Source organism: Dromiciops gliroides, chromosome 4, assembly GCF_019393635.1.
Source record: "Dromiciops gliroides isolate mDroGli1 chromosome 4, mDroGli1.pri, whole genome shotgun sequence".
In the NCBI taxonomy this organism is placed as follows: domain Eukaryota; kingdom Metazoa; phylum Chordata; class Mammalia; order Microbiotheria; family Microbiotheriidae; genus Dromiciops; species Dromiciops gliroides.
The window spans coordinates 207,564,954-207,590,919 of record NC_057864.1 but is presented as its reverse complement, the minus strand read 5'-3'; the positions used below and the strand labels follow the sequence as shown (position 1 = coordinate 207,590,919).

Sequence of the window (25,966 nt, the reverse complement as noted above, 5' to 3'; positions counted from 1 at the left end):
AGCTGCAACAATATTGCCTCCTGCTAGTTGAAGCATTGTCTTTTTTGTCTGTTTGAGTTTCTTTTGATGTCTGATTGTGTTTTTTTTAAAAAGCACATAGACATTGACATAAAACTGTCAAATTCTATGACTGAAGAAGGCAGGGATGGGACTTCAAGGTGTTAAAACGAAATTTACTTTTTTTTTCCCTTTTATTTTCACGGGTGTGTGAATGTGTGTGTGTGTGTGTGTTTTAGGAGTATATAATAAACCAGACCAATAGACTTACATTTAACCTAGGGCCAGATTAGTCCTTGGCTGGCCAAAAGAGTAGAAGTGGTAAGGATAGCATTGGGGGATGGGAGTCGTTGAGAGTAGGCTACTCACTGGAATCTGTGGCATCTAGTGGCCAAACAACATAGCACACCTTTCTCAACAGGTTAACTATGGACAGATCGAGTGACATCCTAGCTGTCTAGACAAGCAAGGGCCAAGGAAACCAGACAGAGAGGGTTGTATTTATCACTAAGAGTATCTTTTGGCCTTGCATTAGCACTTCTCATACAATGATGAGGTAACTAGGTGGCGCAGTGTATTACAGTCAAATCTGACCCTGGGCAAACCATTTCACTGCTGTCTGCATCAATTGCCTCAGCTGTAACATGGGGATGATAATAGTACCCACCTCCCAAAGTTGTTGTGGGGGTCAAATGAGTTACACTTAGCACAGTAAGCTGGCCCATAGTAGGTGCTTAATAAAAGGTTATTCCTTCCTTTTTAACTCTTCTGTTAGAGAAGTCTTGGCTCCCTGCCATCGGGTTGGACTATGTAGGACATATATGGGGAAAAGAGTACCTGATGGGATGGGTATGCTCATTGCACAATACACAGAGAGGCATAGGCTTCCTCTACTACCAAGGCCCTGTTCTGTTACATCCTCCCCCCAATAAAACATTTCTATCAAGTATACACATACGAGGCATCTTGTACACCAGTGTTTTTTGAAAACCAGTGCTTCTCAAAGGGTGTTCCACAGTACACAAGGGTGCTGTGAGTTTTACTAAGTATGCCATAAAAATTTTGAATATCATATTATCTCAGAGAAAAGTTTTCAATAATGTTGCTTAATATAAATTGTATTTAGACAAAATGCATAATATGGCTAAGACATGATCTCACATACATACAACATCCTCGCCTATTATACATATGCACTAACCTTAGAACATCAGATCTTGAATTCCTAATGAACCAAAGAAAATACTTCTTTTATTAAAGAGAAACTATACTTCTGCAAGTCTCTTGGCTCTCCCTTAAGGTTGTCACTTTAACTATTCCATATGCCTCAGTTTCTACAGCAAAGAATACTAGGCCACAAGCAAAATAGTTTGAGAGTTATTGGTATATACCACAGCTAGGTCCCACTTAGTATGACTATCGAACCCTCTTAAATGATTTCATTATTTCAGCAAAGTCAGAATAGCATTAATTGGAAAAACGTTAATGCTTAGAAGGCTAAGCATGGAAATTGTCAAGTATCAAAACCTTTGACATGAAGTTGTCTCACAGCTCAGATCAGACTTACCCGCACCATTCCAGCACTAAAAGCGAAGGGACTAAGGAGACATAAAATCCATTCCAAAGAGGTAGGAAGTTGCTTGTACAACGTAGCAAATCCCAAACATCCCCAAAACACAGTAAGGAGGAAGCCAATCAGTCCACTTAGCAGAGGTTTCTTTATCAATACACATAGAAGGAAAGCAAAAACTACCTGAAAGACAATAACCTTATTTGGCAAGTTATTCTTTGGATAGCAATGAAGTGGTACACTGTAATAAGGATCTTTTACAAAATTAATATGTAGCCTTTGTCCCAAGGCCCATTGGTATGGGACTCTCTCCTTATTGGGAGAGATGAATGTCCTGCCCTGAGTCAGGGGCAGAGAAGGATTAGCAAGAGAGGCAAGAGAGCTCCAGTTCCTGGACAGTGTGTGTGTGTGTGTGTGTGTGTGTGTGTGTGTGTATGTGTGTGTGTGTGTGTATGTGTGTGTGTGTGTGTGTGTGTGTGTGTATGTGTGTGTGTGTCCCGTTTTGTGACTCTTCAAGCTTCAAGTTGAGTTCCTTCAAGTGATTCTGGCTTCTAGCTTCAATAGAGGAGAGGAGATGGAAGAGACCAACCTCATTTCAGGTTGATGATGAAGACTTTGGGAAGACATAGGAAGACATCTCTTGGAAGAGGAGCAGTCAGTCTTCATCTTGTCCCTATATTTAGCTTGCTACTCTAAAGGCTTCAGGGAGTTTCCCCTTAGGATCCTCTCTGTGGGCTAAGCAGTTACCTTGTTCCCAATAGGAGAGCTCCTTCATTCTGTATTGTCTGGTGTATATTTTCTCACATATATATGTGTGTGTGTGTGTGTGTGTGTGTGTGTGTGTGTGTATGTGTGTGTGTGTGTGTGTATGTGTGTGTGTGTGTGTATGTGTGTGTGTGTCCTGTTTTGTGACTCTTCAAGCTTCAAGTTGAGTTCCTTCAAGTGATTCTGGCTTCTAGCTTCAATAGAGGAGAGGAGATGGAAGAGACCAACCTCATTTCAGGTTGATGATGAAGACTTTGGGAAGACATAGGAAGACATCTCTTGGAAGAGGAGCAGTCAGTCTTCATCTTGTCCCTATATTTAGCTTGCTACTCTAAAGGCTTCAGGGAGTTTCCCCTTAGGATCCTCTCTGTGGGCTAAGCAGTTACCTTGTTCCCAATAGGAGAGCTCCTTCATTCTGTATTGTCTGGTGTATATTTTCCCACATATATATGTGTGTGTGTGTGTGTGTGTGTGTGTGTGTGTGTATGCTTTCTCTGACTTCCATTGTGTTATAATTTGGATACATGTATTTCTTTACTATTCACTATGTATGTTCATTGTGGAACTAATATTTGGTGAGAAAGAGGTCAACCCTTGGATATAGAACTTGTAGTCTTCCTTTTGCCCAAAATGACAAAACAATCAGGTTAGATACAATCTGATCATATCCCCAGGAGTAGCAATATTTGAGGTAGCAGAAGATATAGCCATAGCCTAGTACCCCCTAGTATTCTGTGAGAACAGAACTGTGGGCTTTGACCGAAATTCATATTTCCTTCTCCTGACAAGAATTAAATTCTCTCTTTGAGAAGAGTGGGGGTTAGAGATGTCTCTTTTGCCTCCCTCTGAGCCACACAATAACAACCTGCCACAGGTAGGCTTTCCCTACATATGGGGACCTCTATTGCTACAAATACATATTGGGTTCTCATAACTATGGAATCTTTCTCACTTGAAGTCTTTCTGGCTCTGAATCCATATCTCTATCCACCAAGCATCTGTTTATCGAGTGCTTTCTTAGGAAAGCATTCAGAAATGGTAAACAATTTTAACCACAAGCCTAATATGTGTCATTATTAGAATTTCAATGTGGGAAAAAGTCAACAAGATTTAAAAAAACACAACCTAATATAATAGAATACATTGATGAAAATTTTTAGGTAATCTGTCTAAAATAATCCCCCATTGTCACACTCTGCTAAATGTACTATCTACCATTTTGGTGACTATATTTTGTAAAGAATGTGGGAAAAACTAATCGATAGAGTTGAAGCAGCTAATATCTGAAGTTGATGCATCATTTTCCTCATAACAATCATGCGAAATAGAAAAGAAAAAGAAGGGACTTCATTAACACTCTGTGTTGATGTTATTATTCACTTAAATAGTTGACTCTGAAGTATGGGAAGCAACATGTAGTTCAACAACTTACCGTAGACAAACCATATAGGAAAAAAAGGGTGAGTAATACAAAGTAGCCAGTCATGACGACGAGATGAGCAGATGTCACAAGTGCCAGAAATATGGACATAATAAAGATGTAACCAGCATACAGCAAACCCCAAGAAAGCCTAAGGCAAAGACATTGATTGCATTATTCCAAAATTCCATATGCAAGTGAAACAGTCATAGATCTTCATCACGGTCCCCTTCTTTGCATCAAATGACTCTATTTATTCTCTAAGACAGATAAATATTTTTCCTGAATATTGTCAGAAACAGACTCCACAATTTTCCTTAGTAGTAGAAACTTTTTTTCTTATGGCTGACCAAAATCTCTACCCTTTTGACTTAAATCTGTTTTGTTCATGCCTCTTGGATATGGACATCCTTCTCTTCTTGTGAAAACTCTTCACATGCTATTCATATGAGACAATGAAAGAACACATGAGCTTTCTCTTTTCAAGGCAACCACCAGTCCAAAAATTTTTAACCTATGCTAAAAGGTCCTATTTTCCATCCTGTCATTTTTTTTTTTACTTTTCACAGAATCATAGAATCTTACACATGGAAACAAGTATAGGATTATCAACTCAGAGCAGGAAGAAGCATTAGAGATCATCTAATCCAGGAGATCTTAACCTGGGTTCTTAATCTAAAAATATTTTGATAACTGCATTTCAACATATTTGTTTTCTTTCATAAGTCTACATTTTGGGGCAGCTAGGTAGTGCAGTGGATAGAGCACCGGCCCTGGAGTCAGGAGGACCTGAGTTCAAATCCAGCCTCAGACACTTAATACTTACTAGATGTGAGACCCTGGGCAAGTCACTTAACCCCGATTGCCTCACTAAAAAAAAAAAACCAACAACAAACAAACATAAGTCTACGTTTTAATTTTCTGCTTAAAAATTAGTCTGAGAAATGGTTCACAGGACTGGCCAGATTGCCAAAGGGGTCCATGAATTAAAACAAAAGATTAAGGAACTCTGGCCTAAGTAATGCATCCAAAATTAGAAGGGATGGAGAAAGCTGGGAAACAATTTTTATGGCCAGTACTTCGGAAAAAAGGCCTCATTTCTTTCTTTTTTTTTTTTTTTTGGTGGGGCAATGAGGCTTAAGTGACTTGCCCAGGGTCACACAGCTAGTAAGTGTCAAGTGTTTGAGGCTGGATTTGAACTCAGGTCCTCCTGAATCCAAAGCCAGTGCTTTATTCACTGTGCTACCTATCTGCCCTCCTTTTTAAAATATATAGGGAACTAAATCAAATTAATAAGAATCCAAGTCATTTCCCAATTGAGAAATGGTCAAAGGATATGAACAGGTAGTTTTCTGATGAAGAAATCAAAGCTACCTGTTGCCATATGAAAAAAAAATGCTCTAAATCACTATTGATTAGAGAGATGCAAATTAAAACAATTCCGAGGTACCACTTCACATATATCAGATAGTCTAATATTACAGAAAGGGAAAATGATAAATGTTGGTGAAGATGTGGGAAAATTGCAACATTAAGGCATTATTGGTAGAGTTGTGAACTGATCCAACCCTCTTGGAGAACAATTTGGAATTATGCCCAAAGGGCTATAAAGCTGTGCATACCCTTTGACCCAGCAATACCACTTTTGGGTCTTTTTCCCAAAGAGATCATTAAAAAAGGGAAAAGGACCCACATGTACAAAAATATTTATAGCTGCTCTTTTTGTGGTGGCAAGGAATTGGAAATTGAGGGGATTCCCATCAATTGGGGAATGTCTGAACAAGTTGTGATATATGAATATGATGGAGTTCCATTGTGCTGTAAGAAATGATGAGCAGGAGGAGTTCAGAGAAACCTGGAAGGACTTGCATGAACTGATGATCAGTGAGATGAGTAGAACCAGAAGAACATTATACACAGTATCATCAACATTATGTGTTGATCAACTGTTATAGACTAGATTCTTCTCACCAATCCAATGGTACAAGAGAGTTCCAAAGGGCTCATAATGGAAAAGGCTCTCCAAATCCAGAAAAAAAAAAAGAATATGTGGAATATGGATGCTGAGTGGACCACACTATTTCTTTTGTTTTTGGTGCTGTTGTTTTTCTTTTTTGAGATTTTTCCGGGGCAGCTAGGTGGTGCAGTGGATAGAGCACCAGCCCTGGAGTCAGAAGTACTTGAGTTCAAATCCAGCCTCAGACACTTAATACTTACTAGCTGTGTAACCCTGGGCAAGTCACTTAATCCCAATTGCCTCACTAAAAACAAAAAAAAGAAAAAAAAAAGAGATTTTTCCTTTTTGCTTTGATTCTTCTCTAAGAACATGACTAATGCAGAAATATGTTTAATGTTATGTGTGTATATATATATATGTATGTATAAAATCTATATCAGATTACCTGCTGTCTAGGGGAGGGGGGGAGGGAGGGGAGGGAGGGAGAAAAATCTTATGTAAATAAATGTTGAAAACTAAAACAAATAAATTTATTTTTAAAAATAATAAAAAATATTGATATAATAAAAAAAATTTGGATCCTTAGAAAAAGAAACTCTGGCCTAATCTAATGCCTTCATTTTACAGTTGTTGAAAATGATTTTTTAAGAACCATAATAATAAATTAATTTCTAGAAGAATATGACTGAGTCCATTTTGTTCTGTTAACCATTTTGCTGTATGTAAAACCTCATAAAGTGCAACACCAGATATGACAACTTGTGTCGTTCAGGGACTCCTTTTCTCCTCATATATGTACAAAAAGACTTAATTGATAAAAGTAGATGATTACAGGGTCCCAAGAAAGTCCTTTTGCCTTGTCTGGCCTGACAGTTCTCTTTGATTTAGTATAACTAGCTATTCTAAGAAAATAACTCCCCTAGCAAATGAGAGAAGTTTCCTTTTAATAAGTAGACTGTTTCTTTGTCTTCTTTATTTTATATAATGTATAGATATTGCTTGCTAAATTGTGAATGGCACATTTTAGATCAATTGTTGGTGGGACATGCCACATTCTAAGTGGAATAAAAATCGTTTTTTATTTGTTCTGGCTTATTGGCATTGGCTGGTCAAATTGATAAGTAAATTCTGTGATATAGTCAAGAAATCTGATCTCTAGAAAGGCAAAGGGACCTGGCTGAGTTCATACAGAAGTAGGAACATTTTTCTTGTAGCTAAATGAAATCCCAAGTAACTGGCTAACTTGGGATCCAAACCCAGATCCTTTGAGTTATTTTTATTCAAAATCTAATTCTCTTTTCATTAGACCTAGACCTTCCAGTAGTTTTCCCACATCCTTATTAAAATGTGGTCTCAAAATGGTGCACAGTACATTTGACAGAGTATGACAACAGAAGAGTATTTTAGGGGCATCTAGGCAGTGTGGTGGATAGAGCACCAGCTTTGGATTCAGGAGGACCTGAGTTCAAATCCAGCTCAGCCATTTGACTCTTACTAGCTGTATGACCCTGGGCAAGTCACTTAACCCCAGTTGCCTCACCAATAAAAGCATTTTAAACAGATTATTTTAGGTCCTTGAAGCATTAGTGTATGTCATTGTATTATGATGGCTTTTTCCATAATGCCACTCCAATAACAACACACTCAGTTTGTAGAAAAAATTGCTCACCACTTCTGAATACTTGCTTATGCATACAAGAGGATCTGGGAAGCAGTGTTTCTTAATGAATAGAAAGTTGGACTGAGAGCCAGAAAGACATGAGTTCAGGGGAACCTTCTGAGCCATACTGGCTATGTAACTCCAGAGAAGTCACTTAATCCCATGTAACCTTTAAGACTATAGGGTGTAGAAGAGGTGATGATCTGCCATGGTAGAGGTAGTTTTTCACTGAGTTGGCCATTCCCTGTATTCCAATGACCTTTGTCATGGACTGACTCTTTTCTATGGCAATAATATTCCCTCATGAGGAGAAGAAAAGATCTTTGAGCATGCTTTGAACTAGCAGAGCTCAGAGCCAGATGTCAGCAGGGAATAATTCCCATTGTGCTTCTGACTCTTTCCCACAGACATAGATCAATGAAGCTTCCCTCTAGAGAGCTATATTTTTCCTGGAAATAAATAGAAAAACTCATAGGTTCTAAATCTCCCTGGAGGAAACCCTCAGGGGATAGTAAAACTTCTATAAGAGGAAATGCAGAAATGGGAAGCAATGAGGACAGGAGCTATCCTACATGCTAAACCTGATCCAAAAATTATGCCTATGAAAAATGTTTGAACATTGTGAATGATCTGACTCTACTACAACTACTGGTGAACCTAGAAGTCTATAATGTCCTGGCACTATCTTTTTAGAGGTCACAATGGAAAGAAAACTGGCTTTGGAGGAAGGAATTAATCCTTCCTCTGCCATTTGCTTCCTCTGTGTTATTGAGCAAAGTCATTTAACCTCTCTGAGTCTCAGTTTCCTCCTCTGTAAAACTGAAGGGGTTGGGCTAGAGGTAGCAAGCAGCAAGTGGCAGATAGAGCACTGGGCTTAGAGCCAGGAAGATTGGGTTCAGATCCCATCTTAGATACTTACTTCCTCTGTCATCACTTATTGAAGACTGCACTGGATTTGGAATTATAGAGCCTGGGTTCAAATCTGAGGCTCTGCCACTTACTACCTGTATGACCCTGGGCAAGTCTCTTAATTTCTCTGGGCCTCAGTTTCCTCATCTACAAAATGAATGAATTAAACTCAATGCCTCTAAAGTCCCTTCCAGCTCTAAACTGGTGATCCTGTATGGTGTTTTCAATGATTCTTTGGGTTCCTCTGAGTAGTACCAACTGAACCTGTTGCCCTGCCAACAGAAAGTGAACATAGTAAGGCTAAAATAAATGCTTGTTGGGCAGCTAGGTGGCTCAGTGGATAAAGCACTGGCCCTGGATTCAGGATGACCTGAGTTCAAATCTGGACTCAGACACTTGACACTTACTAGGTATGTGACCTTGGGCAAGTCACTTAACCCTCTTTGCTCCACAAAAAAAAAAAAGTAATAAAAAATAAATGCTTGTCACCTGCCTGCCTGCCTGCCTTCCTGCCTGCTGGCTTTTATGAGCTGATGTTTCCTTATGCTGCAGTACTATATTGGGAGATACTGGATTGTTGTTGTTCATCCTTCATTCTCAAAGAGTACCATTGACATCAGGAAGGTGATATCTTGACTTGCAAGTGAATTGAATTTCTGTAAGGCAAGGCTGTGCAAAGTCATCAGCCTCACTCTTTCCTCCAGTTATCAGAATCCAATGGTAAGACATAGGTCAGGACGACCGGTGATGGGGAGGCATTAAAGGAGGGGCAGCTGAAAGGGAATAGATGACTGCCCTTGCCTCCATTGGCCTTGCTGCTCACTGCCTCAGTTGCCTAGTCTGTCTCTTTAATATGGACTTGCCTTCCCCATGTTTACCGAAACTGTGGAGTAAGCATTACATTTTTTTTTTACCTCAAAGAAGCAAAGAAAAATCTTATTATCATTTCTTGTTTCCAACCCAAAAAACATCTATGAGGGCCATCTAATCCAGTGATAGGAACATATGAAGAAATAGCAAATAGAGCTATTTTAATGATACTCTATTATAGTAATAATTTAACATAAAATTATATATAAACAACAATATTATAACAATATTTTATATTCCCACAAAATTCTCCCTTTCATGGGAAGCCTTTTTCAATTTCCCTTAATCCTACTGCCTTCTCTCTATTAGTGATTTCCAATTTCCTATATATAGCTCTGTTAGTAAATAGTTGTTTTCAGGTTGTCTCCTCCCATTAAACTATGAGCTCCTTGAGAGCAGAGACCATCTTTTGACTTTCTTTGTCTCCCCAGTGCTTAGCACTGTTCCTGGAACATAGGAGGTGCTTAATAAATGTTTATTGCCTAATTAGACAAGAACTCTGGTTTTGGAAATGGTCTGATTCCTCTACTTCATTCATTTGTGCCACCCATAGATAAAAATGATTAATTTACCAGAATGCTAAACTTTGGAGACCCATCATCGTCATCCACTCTTTGATGTTTTTTCTGTCTCTTGTAATATTGAGTGATGCAAAATAAATCAATGGTGAAAAAGAAATTATGCAGAAGAAAATAAAAATCTCATTCAGAAATCCTCCTTGGGCAATAAAAGGTAATGTCTTCATATTTATACCAGATACTGCCATGAGCATATCCATCACTGAATGATTTGTAGCAATCTAAATTAGAAGGTTAACACAAAAAAACATGATATTGAACATTAGCAAAAATCAAGAAATTACAGAAACTTTTAATTCTTTCTGTCTTTAGTTATCATAAATGCTATGTTACTTAAACATCAGGTCATTTATGTATATCATAGGATTGTCAATAAAGATCTGACTATATATATATATATATACATATATATATGTATGTATGTATAAGCTATATCAAATTGCTTACTGTTTCTTTTAAAGGAGGGGAGGAAGGCAGGGAGAAAAATTTGGAACTCAAAATTTTGTAAAATTGAATGGTAAAGGAGGCCAGATTTGAACTCAGGTCCTCCTGAATGCAGGCCCAGTGCTCTATCTACTGTGCCACCTAGTTGCCCCTTATCTATGGTTATTTTAAAAGGAATATCTCTAACTACCCCTTCTTTCAGGACTTTGTTGGTGATCTATAAAAATGCTAATGATTTATGTGGGTTTATTTTATATTCTGCTACTTTGCTGAAATTTTTGTTTCAACTAAGTCCTTTGTTGAATATCTAGAGTTTTCCAAGTATGCTCTCATACTGCCTGCAAAAGAGTTTTATACATCATTGCCCATTCTGATCCCTTCAAATTCTTTTTCTAAAAAAAATACTTATTCTATTGGGGCAACTAGATGGTGGCGCAATGGATAGAGCACCGGCCCTGGAGTCAGGAGTACCTGAGTTCAAATCCGGCCTCAGACACTTAACACTTACTAGCTGTGTGACCCTGGGCAAGTCACTTAACCCCAATTGCCTCACTAAAAAAAAAATCAGCTGGTCCATGAATTCTTTCTTTTTGTTTTTTTTTTAGTGAGGCAACTGGGGTTAAGTGACTTGCCCAGGGTCACACAGCTAGTAAGTGTTAAGTGTCTGAGACCAGATTTGAACTCAGGTACTCCTGACTCCAGGGCTGGTGCTCTATCCACTGCGCCACCTAGCTGCCCCTGGTCCATGAATTCTTAAACTAAAATCCATAAACATTGAAAAAAAATTGAATGGTAAAAATTATTGTTACATCTAATTTGAAAAAATAAAATACTATTTTTTAAAAAAAGATCTGACTGAGATCCCAAAGGTAAATCATTCAAAAAATTCCTCAATTAACTCATGAAGAACTGAGAAGCGAGATTAAGTGCCCTGCCCTAAGGGACATAGGTGATAAGTGGCATAGTTGAAATGAGAGGCACTATGGTACAGAGGAAAGCTCGATAGCATTTGAAAGTCAGAGGACTGGGGTCAAATCCTACCTCAGCCACTTTTTATTTATGTGACCTTGGCCCAAGGACGAGCTAAAGTCCTCTCAAACCAGGAGTGACTGTTACATTTTCAATGTGAGCATTTAGGTCACAGAAACTGGCAAACACTACAAAATCAGGGGCTAAGTTATTGTTTCCTTGATGCTTTAGATGTAAAGTGATAGAGGAAAATGTAACAATGAAGATTGCACTTAAAAGTGTGTCAAAGAGGGGCGGCTAGGTGGTGCAGTGGATAAAGCACCGCCCCTGAATTCAGGAGAACCTGAGTTCAAATCCAGCCTCAGACACTTAACACTTACTAGCTGTGTGACCCTGGGCAAGTCACTTAACCCCCATTGCCTCACCAAAAAAAAAAAAAAAAGTGTGTCAAAGGAACTTTTCTTTTGAGATTGGGTTGTTAAATATTTACTAACTGCCTTCAGCAATTCATTTAACTTCTCTTGGCCTTAATATCCTCATCTTTAAAATGAAAAATGTGGGCTAGGTCCTTTATCTGATCCTATAGGGCCCAGCCCCTCTGGCTCCAAATCTAGTATGCCTTCTACTAACATAGGCTTCTTATGGCTTGAGAGCTAGGTGGCGCCATAGTGCACTGAGCATTGGACCTGGAGCCAAGAAGACCTGAGTTTTCAAATATGACCTCTGTCACATACTAGCTGTGTGACCCCAAGCAAGTCACTTACCTCACTTGTAAAATGAGGTAAAAATTGAACTTATCCCCCAAGGTTCTTGTGAGGATCAAATGAAATTAGAATTATAGAGCACTTAGCACAGTGCCTGGCACATAGTAAGTGCTATATAAATGCTAGCTAGCTATTATTATTGTTGTTGTTGTACCAAAATATTGACTCTTCTGAAATTATTAACTCATATTAATCATTAGGTTCTTCTAATTATGCACTTACTTCTATTATGGCAGCATTAATGGCAGCTTGAAAAGCAACAAAACCTCTTTCCCAGTAGCTTGTAAGGGAACATGTGATTACTCCAAACATCTCAAAACAGTGAGCTTTAAGAGGAAGAAAAGTACAACTAAGTGTTACAGGGAGTGACATCTTTTTACTTTGGTTTAAAAGTACATGTACCCAGAAGCTAGCTCAAAGCCTATGATACAGACCCAAGAATCTTTTTTTAGTCAAACACTAGAAATAGCATAGAAATGCATTTTGTTGATTAGACACATTGTTTATCTGTAAAAGGGCATATGGGTTGAGGAAAGATGATGGGTAGTGATGATGACTCAAAAAAGAAGATAAGTAGCAAAAAAAAGAAAAAGAAAAAGAATTAGAAATATACAGAAAAGAGAGCAAAATGGAGTTCAGAAGGAGCCAGACAAGCAGGTCAGTCTTGTTACTATTAAATCAAATACACATTTTAAAAACTATGCATAAGTATTCACAGTTTCAATTTCAATCCTCTTTTCTGTTCTTTGCATTGTGAAAAGTTCTCATTTGTTGATATCTGTTAAGTTTTAAGCAAAAAGGAAAACGTAAGAAAAATTGCAGTGTTTGAAAAAACAAAAGATGAAGTTAGTAGGAAAGAGTAATCTTTCAACAAGTCATTGAGCCATGGTGGTAGACAGATTTTTTTGCTTTACACTAGAAACACCATATTTGAATTAATGAATGAAACAAATACTACGCTTCCCTATTAATATACATTTTATCATGTATCTTCATCTATAATTCATAATATACTGTGACACAGAATGGATTGGTATGATTTTCTAATGAGAAAGTCACCTGAATGATCTAAATGTTCCTTCATAACAGGTGTCCTATATCCCCAATTAAACTTCAACTCATAGGAGAAATTATTCGTGAAGATGATTCCCACCATTTCAGAATAATTTTTTGGAATTATTGCATCCATTGCTTCTTGATTTGGCATCCCAATGATTTTTCTTCCTGACATTTGTAGGAAAAAAGAGTCATATTAGATTATTGTTAAATTGTACAGTGTTGTAACAAATTGTTTTAAGTAAAATGTTTTGTTAAAACAAAGTTAAACAGTGGGCCCTGAATATGAGGTCCAGACTCTAATTTTCTAGGACTCGTAAAAGTCCATAGGAAACGGATGTTTGATGTTCAATCAGCCAACCTTATGACCAACTTTAGTCACAGAGCTATGTCAATTTAACTCAGTTTTGCATAAAATAATTGAGAGTATGACACATTTGAAATAATAGTAACAAGTCAAAAAAGTCCTATATTTTCCTTCATTTTCCTTCAGGCACCTTCATACTTTTCTCAGTTAATTCCCATAGTACAAAAATATCAAACTTGTACAGTAACAGTACTGATATCATTAAACTGTTCTATTTGTTTTTCTAAGAATCTTTTAACCTAATAGAATTACTTTCAGTACCATAATCAGGACTGAGACATGGAATGATTTATTCAGCTGGAATTTGAACTTCAGACAACAACCTTATGGTTGTTGAAAGTCATAGATCTGGAGAAAAAATGGGTGTACCTGTTAGGGTCAATGAGAATTGAAAGGGCATGTGTCATATAAGTACTTGTCATCTAAGTGGTATAGTAGATAGAACGCTGAACGTAAAATCAGGAATATCTGAGTTCCAATCCAGTCTCAGATATTTACTAGCTGTGTGAGCCTGGGCAGCTCAATTAACCTCTCTATATACCTCAGTTTCCTCATATGCAAAATAGAGATAATAATAGCAATTACCTCCCAGGGTTATTGTGAGGATAAAATGAGATATTTGTAAAGCACTTTCAAAACCTTAAAGCATTACTACTTAAAGCTATCTGTTACCATTATCATCATCACACAAGCTGCCAGGAGAAGAGATATTACAAAGTTTATGTCATTAAAGTGCATCCAATGACCAGGTCTCAGACTGAGATAGAGCAACATTTTTAAAGCAGGTTTCAAATAGGCAGGTCCAGAAATTTGGAACTTGGCTCTCTCCTTTAATCCATGTTCCACACAGCTGTCAAAATAATATTTCCCAAACATGGGTCCTACCAAGTCAAGTCTCTGTTCAAAAACTTGTGGTGACTTCCCAGTGCTGACAAGATAAAATGCAAACTCTTTATCCTAGCATTTAAAGCCCTCTAATATCTGGCTCCCATATAATTTTCCAAACTTATTTCATTCTGCCACATTCCTCCCCCAGGAACTCTATGCTTCAACTGTTCAGTAATCTCAAATTTCCATCTCCTATCAGATCATCTGGGCAAAGTGTTCACCATAAGGCAGTTAGGTGACTCAGTGAATAGAGCACTGGCCCTGGAATCAGGAGGAACTGAATTCAAATATGACTTCAGATACTTTACTAACTCTGTGACCCTGGGCAAGTCATTTCACTTCTGTTTGCCTCCATTTCTTCAATTATCAAACATGGATAATAACAGTACCTGGGGCAGCTGGGTGGCGCAGTGGATAAAGCACTGGCCCTGAATTCAGGAGTACCTGAGTTCAAATCTGACCTCAGACACTTGACACTTACTAGCTGTGTGACCCTGGGCAAGTCACTTAACCCCCATTGTCCTGCAAAAAAAAAAACAAAAACAAACAAACAAACAAAATAACAGTACCTACCTCTTAGGGTTATTATGAGGATCAAATGAGACAATCTTTGTAAAGTGCTTAGCGCAAGCTCTATATAAATGTTTACTCCCTTCCTTTCTCCCTATCCTTCCTCATGACTGGAATGCACTCCCATATCACCTCCACCTCTCAAAATCCTTATCTTCTTCCAAGGATAAGTTTAGACATCATTTTTCTATGAAGTCTCCTGGTTCCTCCTCCCCCCTTTCAAGCACTAGTGTTTTCTATCTCTGTAATTTTCATTTTGTGTACATTCCTAATATGCACATCAGACCATGTCAATCCCCTACTCAGTAAACTCCAAACGCTCCCTATTACTTCCAGGATCAAATACAAAATCCTCTATTTGTCTTTTAAAGATCTGCACAACCTGGTCCCTTCCTACCTTTTTGGTCTTATGATACTTTACTCTCTCCCTGTCCCCCACCCCCATGCTCCACCACATACTCTTTAATTCAGCAACACTGACCTTTTTGCTGCGTCTTGAACTATCTATGTTGATTTATTGATCTCCTGACTGCACACCTTTTCACTGGCCGTCCCACACATGTGTAATGTTCTCCTTTCTCACTTCTACGTCAAGACTTGGTTCAAATCTCAACTTCAATCTGTAGGAGGCCTTTCTCAGTCCTCTTCTTCTCCCTTTTCCCAGCCCTATGTATGTACATAATGGTTTGTAGGTCATCTTCTCCATTAGAAGGTGAGTTTTTTGAGGTCAGAAATGGTGTTTTTGCCTTTCCTTGTATTCTCCCCGACTCAGCACAGTGCCTGGCTCATAGTAAACATTTGATAAGGAGCTATTGTTTTTACATACATATTATATCCTCCAAGAGAAAACAACTTCCATGAGGCAGAAATATTTAAACCTTTATATTTCTAACCCTTGGCATAGTGCCTATTATGCATGATAGACATTTCATAAACATTTGCTGAATTGAACTGACTACAATGGAAGTCTAGTGGACCAAGTTATGTTTGGAGCCTCGGGCATTAAACCCAGTAAAGTGAAATAAATGGTTTGTGTGCTTCCATAAGTGTTCAGTTAGCATGTTGGAGACAGGCAGTATTATTGATTCAGGCAGGCAGAGGCCCCCTTCCTGGAGATGATCAAGTAGGAAATGGTAACCAAGGCAAGGATCCTAGAGATGCAATTATGGGAACCCATGAATAGAAGGACATGTCATTCTTTATTAGGAATAGAGAGAATGGACCAGAGGCATTAGAACACAATTAGAGTGTCCAGACCACAAGAAAGAGGGCACAGACACAGACTTCAAAACCCAGACAGCAAAACTAAATGGATAATAGTTATAGAGAGTTGGGCCTCCATCAATCAGAACACAGACACTAAAAGGCTGGGTAGCAAGAACAAAAGAGCAAGATTGTGAAATCCAAGCAAATTGTAGAGGACCTCCATAAGCCATGTGCTCAATCATGATAGCTGTTTCAAGAAGGAGGCTGACAAAATTTTTCTCTTAAGTGACTCATTATAACAAGGTTTTGCTGAGAAGTATCTTTTAGGTGTGTTAGCAAGCCATCAATAAAAAGACAAAATAGGTAAAAGATCAATGATAAAAGAGGCCAGAAACTCAAAGTTTTAAAAACAAATGTTAAAAATTGGTCTTGATGTGTAATTGGGGAAAAATAAAATACTAAATAAATTTTTTTAAAGGAAAAAAAAAAGGAGGGCAGAGAGAACAGTGTAGAGGAGCAGTTGGAGGCCCAGACCAGTGCTTGGTATGGGAGAACCATATGGAAAATATTAGTCAATGAGTTAATATGCATTTACTAAGCTCTTACTAGGTGCCAAGTATTAAGCTAAGTGCTGAGGATACAAAGAAAGGTCCTCATGTCCTAATGGGAGATACAACATGTAAACAATTACATATATTTGAGATATATGCAAAGTAGATAGCAAGTAATCTAAGAGGCTGAAGGCAGGAGTGAGATGGTGGGGGAAGGAGAGAGGAAAGAAAAAAGGCCTCTTAAAGTACACAGGACTTGTGGTGAGTCTTGAGGGCAGTTGGGAAACCAAGAGTCAGAGGTGAAGAGGCAAAGCATTATAAGCACTGAGGACAGACAATAAAAAGTCATGGAGATAGAAGGTGGAGTATCAACTCTGAGGAGCCTTGAGTAGGCCAGTATAGTTGATTGTAGGCAGCTAGGTGACACAGTGAATATAGCAGTAGCCCTGAAGTTGGAAGGACCTGAGGTCAAATCTCACCTCAGACAACTACTAGCTGTGTGACCCTGTGCAAGTCAGTTAATCCCAACTGCTTTAAGAAAAAATACAAGACCATCTCCAGTCATCCTGGTATATATCTTCCCACTGGACCCAGATGCCTCAGGTCACGTAAATCAAATTCCCTGCAAGTCATGACATCACCCTCATGATACCTAAACTAGAGAGAGCAAAAAGAAAAGAATGGAAAGGAAAGGAAAGGAAAGGAAAGGAAAGGAAAGGAAAGGAAAGGAAAGGAAAGGAAAGGAAAGGAAAGGAAAGGAAAGGAAAGGAAAGGAAAGGAAAGGAAAGGAAAGGAAAGGAAAGGAAAGGAAAGGAAAGGAAAGGAAAGGAAAGGAAAGGAAAGGAAAGGAAAGGAAAGGAAAGGAAAAAAGGTGATCATTAGTGTTTACTGCTTCAGAGAAGTCAAGAAAGATGAGAATTGAGTCTTTTCATTTGACAGTTAGGAAGTCACTGGTAACTTTGGAGAGGTAAAGTTCAAATGAATGATGAAGTCAGAAGCCAGATTGCAAGAGGTTTAGAAAAGAGTGAGGAAAGGAAGGTACTAAATGTTTTCTCAAGGAGTTTATTCATGATAGAGAGAAGGAATATCATGGAATATATGGTTTTTAATATGGAATGATAAGTAGCAGGAATGGTAGGATGAAGTAAGATTTTTCTTTTTAAAGATGTAGGAAGACATGGACATATTTGTAGGCAGTACAGAAGGAATCAGTATATAATATGAGTCTAAAGATAGAAGAGAGAGTGAGGACAATAGGGGGGCCAGTTTGCTGGAGAATTGGAAGGGGATAGGATCAAGAGTACCTATATAGGGGTTTGCCTGGACAAGAAAAAGGATAATCTCTTCACTGAAAATGAGTGAAAGAGGAGATAGTGAGGGAAGACATTTAAGTGAGATGAAGGGAAAAGGGGAAAAATTCATCGAATGGTCTCAATTTCTTTTTTGTTCCTTATGAGACAAAATCCTCAGCTGAGAGAACCACAGAAAGCACTCTGTTACACTGTGGGAAGCTAGAAAAAAAGGATGAGAACATTTGGAACAGCCTCTAAGAAGAATAGGATAACAAATTGATTTGGGAGGATTAGAATAGTAGCAAACTGAGTGAACAAGTAGCCTTGATAGAGGTTCTTGGTTTATATTGAGATCAGAAATCTTAAAGACATTCATTTGAAGATTTACCGAACAGAAGCACCACAGCAAGCTACATTTGGAAGGGGGAAAGGCAGAGGGGTTCTCTCTTCTCTTTCTTTGTTACTTGTTATAGTAAAACTTCTTTGGATATGTTATAGCCAGGATGCTTATGAGGGTAGATGCTTACAAGGAGAGAGCTTTACACTACAGAGATTTTCCCCAAAGATTTTGAGCCAGAAACAAGAACAGTATCACCCAAAAGTGAGCCAGGTACTTCATGCTACAGAGGGTTATGGTATAAGGGCTACAATTATCTTCATTAAACAAACATTTGTTGCTATCATGAGCAAGTCCATCTGTAGACACTGAAAGACTAGATTACAGACAGAGGAGGAGATTGTGAACAAACGTGACTGGTTTAATGTCATAACATGATGGATCGATCATGCAAGAGTCCAGACATATTCCCTTCCCTAGGGCATAGACCCAAAACGGGAATAAATTGGTATAATAAATAGGAGAGAGGGAGTAGGAAGGACAAATATTTCTAATGGATTCAATAAGGAAGATGAATTTTTACTGCTTTGTAAGAAAATTTATCATGAAGGAATTAAATTAACTACTAGACAGATCCATACAAGAGGCCATGGCCTGATCTTTACTGGATCTAGCATTTGCAGAATGCTCTAAAGAACCTCCCTTTCTTTTGACTAAATTGTCCCATAATTATTGATAATGTAGAACTTTGGCCAAGTTTTAAAATTCCTAATTAAGATACAGATTTCAAACATTATACTTTAATTGAAACCTCCAAAACTAGCCATGTTTTCTTGCTTTCACTTATTTGTGACAAATATGTGATTTTTTTTGGAACTCCCATTGTGGCAACTCCCTCTGCCATTATAGATAACAACCTTTCCATGACAATAATTTGACAGCATAGGGTACAGTACCTGGCACATAAGTAAAATTAACAACTGCTAGTTGACTCAGTAACTTGCCCAAAGTCTCACAACTAAATGTCACAGCTAGGGTGTTATTCTAGAATTTTTTCACATATGGTTCCTGCTTTCCTCTCACAACATAACCACCTTAATTCTGAGACTCCTCATCTTTCATGTGAACTATAGAAATAGCCTAGAAATGGAAATAGAAATCATCTTCCTGTGGTAAGATTATTGGAATTTGGCAGGCTGATTGGGATGGGCCACACCTGGCCTATCCTGAGTGAAGTATGCTGCTGATGTCAGCAGGAGAAACCACTCTTCACAGGCAGTTTTGAAGGACCTCCCCTTTTGGAGGAGGGAGAGTAAACACTGGCTGAGGGGAGCTTGGTCTCTTCCAGAGTCACTTCTTTCCCATGGTGCGAGCTGCAGGAGCGGATGAGAAAGAGGTTCTTTCTTAGCAGTTTTTGTCTTGTGGGCCTTGGCTGTTTTCCACTGAAGCTACGGACCCCAGGTGGTGAGTTAACATACAAGCCCTGCTCTTTTGAATTAGCTGAACTGGAAGCGAGTTTGAGGATTGTATAGACTTAGGTTAGAGTTAGGAGGATTATCTATATTTCTTTTTCCCTATTCCCTTGTCTTTGTCTTTATTAATTTCACCTTTGCTGTTTATTTCATTCCCATTAATAAAACCTGATTCATTTGTGGAAAAGAGGCTGTTAGGCTCCTTTCTTATTTGCCTGGGAGAAATATCTAAAAAGGCAGTTCGGGGAGGGGAGGGACCTTTGGACCTAGAGGTCCTTCATTATTTCCAGGACCCCAATATTATGGTGAGTCACTCAATTAACTCTCCCTATATTAAATTTGGCCCCTACATTCCAGAATCCAGTCTCTCCTTTCTCTAAGCCACCAACAAACAGATATCTGAAATGATATACCTAAAGGAAAGGGATGACTGTGTCACTACTCTGCTCAGAAAAAGTTTAGTGACTCCCTATTCCATAAAACACAAACTCCACTTCTTGGCATTTATTGCTCTTCATAAGCTGGTTCCAGTCTAGATTTTCTAGACTTCTAGCCTTCCTTACATACTTTCTGGTCTAGCCAAACTGACTTATATGTGACATTCTATTTCCCATCTTCATATACGTTATCCCTCATGCATGGAAAGTTATCTCTCCTCACCTCTGTTTCTTTTAAGCCCAAGCTCCCTTAAAAGTTCATATCAAAGACCTCTTATTCCAAGAGGACTTTCCTGATTCTTCCAATTGTCAATGTTAGCAGAACCACCAATGTATCTTTGTATTTCTTTTGTTTATAGCATATATTGTATTTACTCTTTAGTCTCCATCCATCCATTCCTATACCTCCCCAACTTGTATTCATCCTCAAAGGGTCTTTGAAAGGTGGTAACTACCTTGGGTCATAGGATTCCAGATTGATGCCTATATCTAGAAATCACGTTCACAATAACCATTGTGTGTGCTTTCCATTAACGGTCAGCCAGGAAAGACAATTAGCTCAAAGCAAAGGCATGGGAAGAACATAAGTACAAAATATCCTCTCCATAAGCCTGGGGTACCCTCTTGGAAATACGCATTGTCCACAGGGAGAGTGGGCTCAAACTTACAATGTTACAATAGTAGTGAGGGAACACATGTGGCCAAAGTAACTCACAACTCCAGGACTTCCAGGACTCAATGTCTTTTTTCTCCTTTAGAGTCTTCACAATGCTTTTCACTAGGTACCAAGTCTCTGCTGGGCATGCAAAGGATACTCTTTTCCTCAAAGAGGATCTCAGTTCTCAGATATTGCTCTTTCTTGAATATAACAGGCTTTCTTTTTTGCTACCAGTCCTTGCTCCTCAAAGCAGCCTCTGTTCTCTCTGTCTGTCTGGAGAATGTGTGTCTTTATTCCCTCAATTGTGACTCAAACTCCAGAACTGATGTTCCAATTATTGACTAGAGTTTTCAGAAAAGTAGATCATCTGTTAGTCACCACATCCTCTGGAGGAGAGAGAAACCTCCTCTGTCTGCAGGGATCACACTCCATGAGGCTTCTCTGGATTGTACTGACCTTATCTGCCTAATGATCATTATTCACCAACAGGATTGCTCCCTTAGGAATCAATTAGAAAGAGGAATTCATATTTCTAAAAAGATAACAGAATGCTGATACCTTGTCAACATGTTAATACTTCATTCTCTGTAATTATATCCTATAACTAAGAAGAGGGGGAAACAAAATCCCACTCTGTGTAAAATATTATTTTTTACAATTTCTATTTTATCTAAGTAGTACTAGCACATAGCATAGTGCCTGGCATATAGTAGGTGTTTAATAAATACTTGTTGAATTGAAACAAGTTAAGTATTGAACTTTTAGAAATTGGAAAAACCACCAAACTGGGGGGAAAACGCATCATTATTAGAGGTAAATATAATAGAATTTTTATATTATCTAGACCCAGGATTCATCAGAAGCCTGTGAACTTTTTTTAAGTTTTGATAACTGCATTTCAATATAATTGGTTTCCTTTGTAATCCTCTATATTTTATTTTATGCATTTAAAAACAATTCTGAGAAGAGGTGAATAAGCTTCACAAAATTTTCAAAGTGGTCCTTGACCCAAAAAAGGTTAACATCCTCTTATGTACATAGACATTTTAAGAATTAATCCATTTAGCAAAACTTGAATGCAAAAGTAATTATATACACAAAAGCATAAAATCTGTGTAACAAGCCAAATGAACTAGAGAGAGATTTAAAATCACAGGTATCATTGAAACTTGATGATATGGGACCAATGACAAGAATATGGCTCCAGAAGGTTGTATCTTATTCCAAAAGAAGATAAAAGGTAAAAGGGTTGGAGGAAGGGGGTTAGATAAAGTAGTATTATATATTAAGAAGATGCAGTCACAAAAGGAATTCCAGGAAACAAAGATGGGAAAATATGTGGAGAGCATTTGGACAAAGATAAACAGAGGCAAAAATAGAAGCAATATTGTTGTTGGAGAATATTACAAACCACCTGGAGAAAAGAAGACATACATGGGGAGTTTGGGAAACAGATCAGAAAACTGGCAGGGGGCATATGTTGTTGGTAGCAATGGGGGACTTTAATAATCCAAACATCTGAAAGATCATCTTCTCTGCCAAAAGGAGAACAGCTGATATATTCAGTGACTCCACTTGAGACAGTTGATATTCTAGTTGCCTCTATTTCCTGTCTCCTCACTCTCTTCTAAACCCTATAAATTCTAGCTTTTGATCTAATCATACAATTGAAATTGCTCTTTCCAAAGTTACCAGTGGTCTCAATTGACAATCCTAAATTTAAACTTTAGAAACTTAAAATCACATTAAGACTTTTGGAACACCCTATGGGTGTACATGCATCCATGTGTGTATATGTAGTGCCTATGCATATGCATGCACTGTGTATACATACATGTGTGCACACATATACATGTATATGCATGTATACATGTGTGAATATACAAATATACAACTGTTCCAAAGGTTGTGTGTGTGTGTTTATGTGTATCCAGCCCTAATCTTTTTCTTGAACTACAGTGCTGCATCACCAACTGCCTCTTGGATACCTTGTACTGAATATTCCAGAGACATCTCAAGCTCAACATGTCCTAAACAACACCTAATTTTTCCCAGAAACTGTCCCTTCTTCCCAGCTTTTTTATTAGTGTTGAAGGCATAATCATTATCCAGATCACCCAGGCTTACAATGTTGTTGTCTTTCTCTCACTCATCCCACATATGCAATTTGTTGTCAAGTCTTGCCATTTTCACCTTCAGAAAATCTCTTGCATATGTCCCTTGCATTCCACTAAATAATTACCATTATAATACAGGCCCTCATTACCTCTCACCTGTACTACTGCTATGTCTTCTAATTGATTTCCCTGCCCCAAATCTCTTCTCACTTCAATGCATCTTCCACAAAGCTGACAAAGTGATCTTCCTAAAGTATTAGTCTGACCACATTCCCCCTGCTCAAAAAATTCCAGTGGCTCTCTGTTACTTCCAGGATCAAATATTTGACAGTTAAAGCTCTTCACAATCAGGATGCTTCTTTCCTTTCCAGTTAATTTACATTTTATTATCCATGCACAATATAATCCTGCCATATCAATTTACTTGCTATTCTCCACACATAGCAGTATCCCTGTCATCTCCTATCTCCCTGTTTTTGTACTTGGCTGTTCTCCACACTTGGAATGCCTTGCTTTCTTATCTCTTATCATCCTTTCTGCTCATCCTGGTATCCTTCAAGGTCAATATCCTACCTTCAGGCATTTGTACAAGCATTCCCCAAGCTTAAAATTCACTCCCTCTTCATCTTTACTTCTCTGACTCCTTATCTTTCTTTAAGACTCAGCTCAAACCCCCATGCACTCTGTGAAGCCCTTCCTTGATTGTCTCATTTCTTCTTGAAATCACCTTGATTTAATTTAATGGTATACATGTTGCAACCATATTCCCAGTAACATGTAAGTTTCTCATGGATAGGCAATGCCTTTTTTTGTTTGTTTCTGTTTCCCTAGTTCTTAGCACAGTGCCTTGTACCTAGTATATAATTAATTAGTATTTACTGAGTTGAATTGAAAAAATTGAACAATGATACCAAATATTGCCCTCAGGCTGGTAGACAACACACCTTTCATGAAGGGCGCAGTCGCCATTTTATCCATGATCTTCTGTGTTGTGTTGGAGATCGGTGTGTAAGCAACCACTAAATCAGAGTCATTAAACTTATCCACTCGACCCAGGGGCATGGGAGACAGTTCAGAAAAGTGATTAACTTGATTATATTTTGAAAAGAGGAACAAATACAATAATAGAAGTAGGGAGATCAGCCATTCCTACAAAGCACAAGGGAGAACATTTTTTTTTAAATGGACTGTCGTCAATAACAAAAAGGACACTTATAATCAAACATCTTTTTTTAGTGGGTCCCAACCTTTTCCAGGATGGGCACTCCTTTTTTAAATAAAAAAAAATTATTGGACCCCAACTCCCTCCTACCACCAGCAGTAGTCTCATAGATTTAGAGCTAGAAGGTACCTCTCAGAAGTAGTCTAGTCCAACTTCCTTATTTTTAAATATGAAAAAATTGAGGCCTGGATGGTTGCTAAGGTCACACAGGGAGTTAGTGACAGAGATAGGACTTAAAACCATGATTCATTTCTACCATATTACTTTGCCTTTTATTTATTGTTCTATGTGGCTAGTATCCATTGATTAAGAAAATAAATGATAGGGAAAAGCTAACTAACTCATGTTAGCTTTCAGAAACACTTTTGTAGCCTAGCTTTGGGACAGTGACTTAGGAAAGGGACTGATCTTGCCTCTCAGACTTACTCTATCCTTTCTTTGAAAAGAAGGAGTTGTGGAAAAAGGAGATGAGAGCATTGGGAAAACAGGAAAAAAGTATTAGAGACCTGAGCATGGAAGTAGGAAGCATGCTGAGAGATGTCATGATAGCCTCCCAGAGGATTTGGACTGAACCTGTACTTTAACCCAATGGGAATGTCTGAACTAGGACCCTTAGGGATGTCTTCTACATGTAATCAAAAATGGGTTCTCCCTCTTCCAGTAAGTTGGGTTGCTATGATGTCTCTTCCTTAACTATTGTTGGAATTTAAATATATATATATCATCTACTATAAAATCCAGTTGTCCAGCTATAATGCAAAGCTCCACATATATGTTATTTAAGGATTACAGATAAAAAAGGTTAAGAGAGAAAGAGTTTTCTTTATTCTAGGGACAAGAAATAAGTGTTTGATCACCAGTAGCTTATCCAAGTACTAAAGCAGTTGGGCTAAAAGTGGGAAAGATGTATTAGACTGTACAAGTCTGACATATGAATTCAGGATTCAGCTATCTCTAGAAATAAATCATGAGTGGGTAAAAGAGCAAGCTGCAAGGAATGAGACATGAGTGAGGGTATTTACATTTTCAAACCACCAGTGGTTATTCTTGGTAATCTGGGTTTGAAAGGAAAGACTTGCCCTTTAGAGAGCAAACAGAGAGTCGCATCTTGCCAGGATGCTGGCAGCTCAGGCTCCGACAACTAATGACATCTGATGCCTATACTTTTAAACAAATTTGTATTTTATTAATCACAACAGCACCCATATACATTTGCAAAATAACCATAATTGTGTTTATGATATCATATAAAGGCAACATGGTATAGTGAATGGGTCAATGAAGGCAGGAAGACCTGAGTTTGAATCTTGCCTCAGTTACTTACTAGCTGTGTGACAGTAGGCAATTCACTTAATGTCTTTGTGCCCCAGTTTTCTCATATGTAAGAAATAAGGTTAGGGGGCATCCAGGTGGTGCAGTGGATAAAGCACCAGCCCTAGATTCAGGAGGACCTGAGTTCAAATCCAGCCTCAGACACTTGACACTTACTAGCTGTGTGACCCTGGGCTTAACACTCATTGCCCTGCAAAAAAAAAAATGATAATAAGGTTGTACTCAATGTTCTCTAAAGGTCTCTTTTAACTCTAAATCTATGATCCCAAGATTTATTCAGTATACAAAAGATATATTTACATATTTGTTATACTGAGTCATGATGCATGTTACCTTGAAGCTAAAAGAAAAGCTCAAAATGCCAATGGATTCTTGGATTCCTTACCACTCCTCCCCACAATCCAGCAGGCATCCTCCACCAACAGGTTGGGATCCACTAATCTATTTAGTTCACTAATGTGCTTAACTCTGGACTAAGTACATGTACACAAAAGTTAAATTTAAATGAAAGATCTCATAGAGCTCATATTCTAAGGCAAAATATAATGAAACAAATAC

General features: G+C 38.2%; 1 protein-coding gene across 1 annotated transcript in view; it reads right to left on the bottom strand.

Annotated features, from left to right (window-relative positions):
* LOC122726151 (ATP-binding cassette sub-family A member 10-like) overlaps positions 1 to 25,966 on the bottom strand; it is a 117,545-nt gene that overhangs the window by 88,846 nt on the left and 2,733 nt on the right. Inside the window, exons 3-8 of the mRNA XM_043963684.1 lie at positions 23,799 to 24,003; positions 12,963 to 13,127; positions 12,126 to 12,229; positions 9,721 to 9,947; positions 3,765 to 3,903; positions 1,565 to 1,750 (exon numbers count right to left, since the gene is read on the bottom strand). Of these exons, the coding sequence (XP_043819619.1) occupies positions 1,565 to 1,750; positions 3,765 to 3,903; positions 9,721 to 9,947; positions 12,126 to 12,229; positions 12,963 to 13,127; positions 23,799 to 24,003 (1,026 nt within the window). The remainder of the gene's footprint in view (positions 1 to 1,564; positions 1,751 to 3,764; positions 3,904 to 9,720; positions 9,948 to 12,125; positions 12,230 to 12,962; positions 13,128 to 23,798; positions 24,004 to 25,966) is intronic.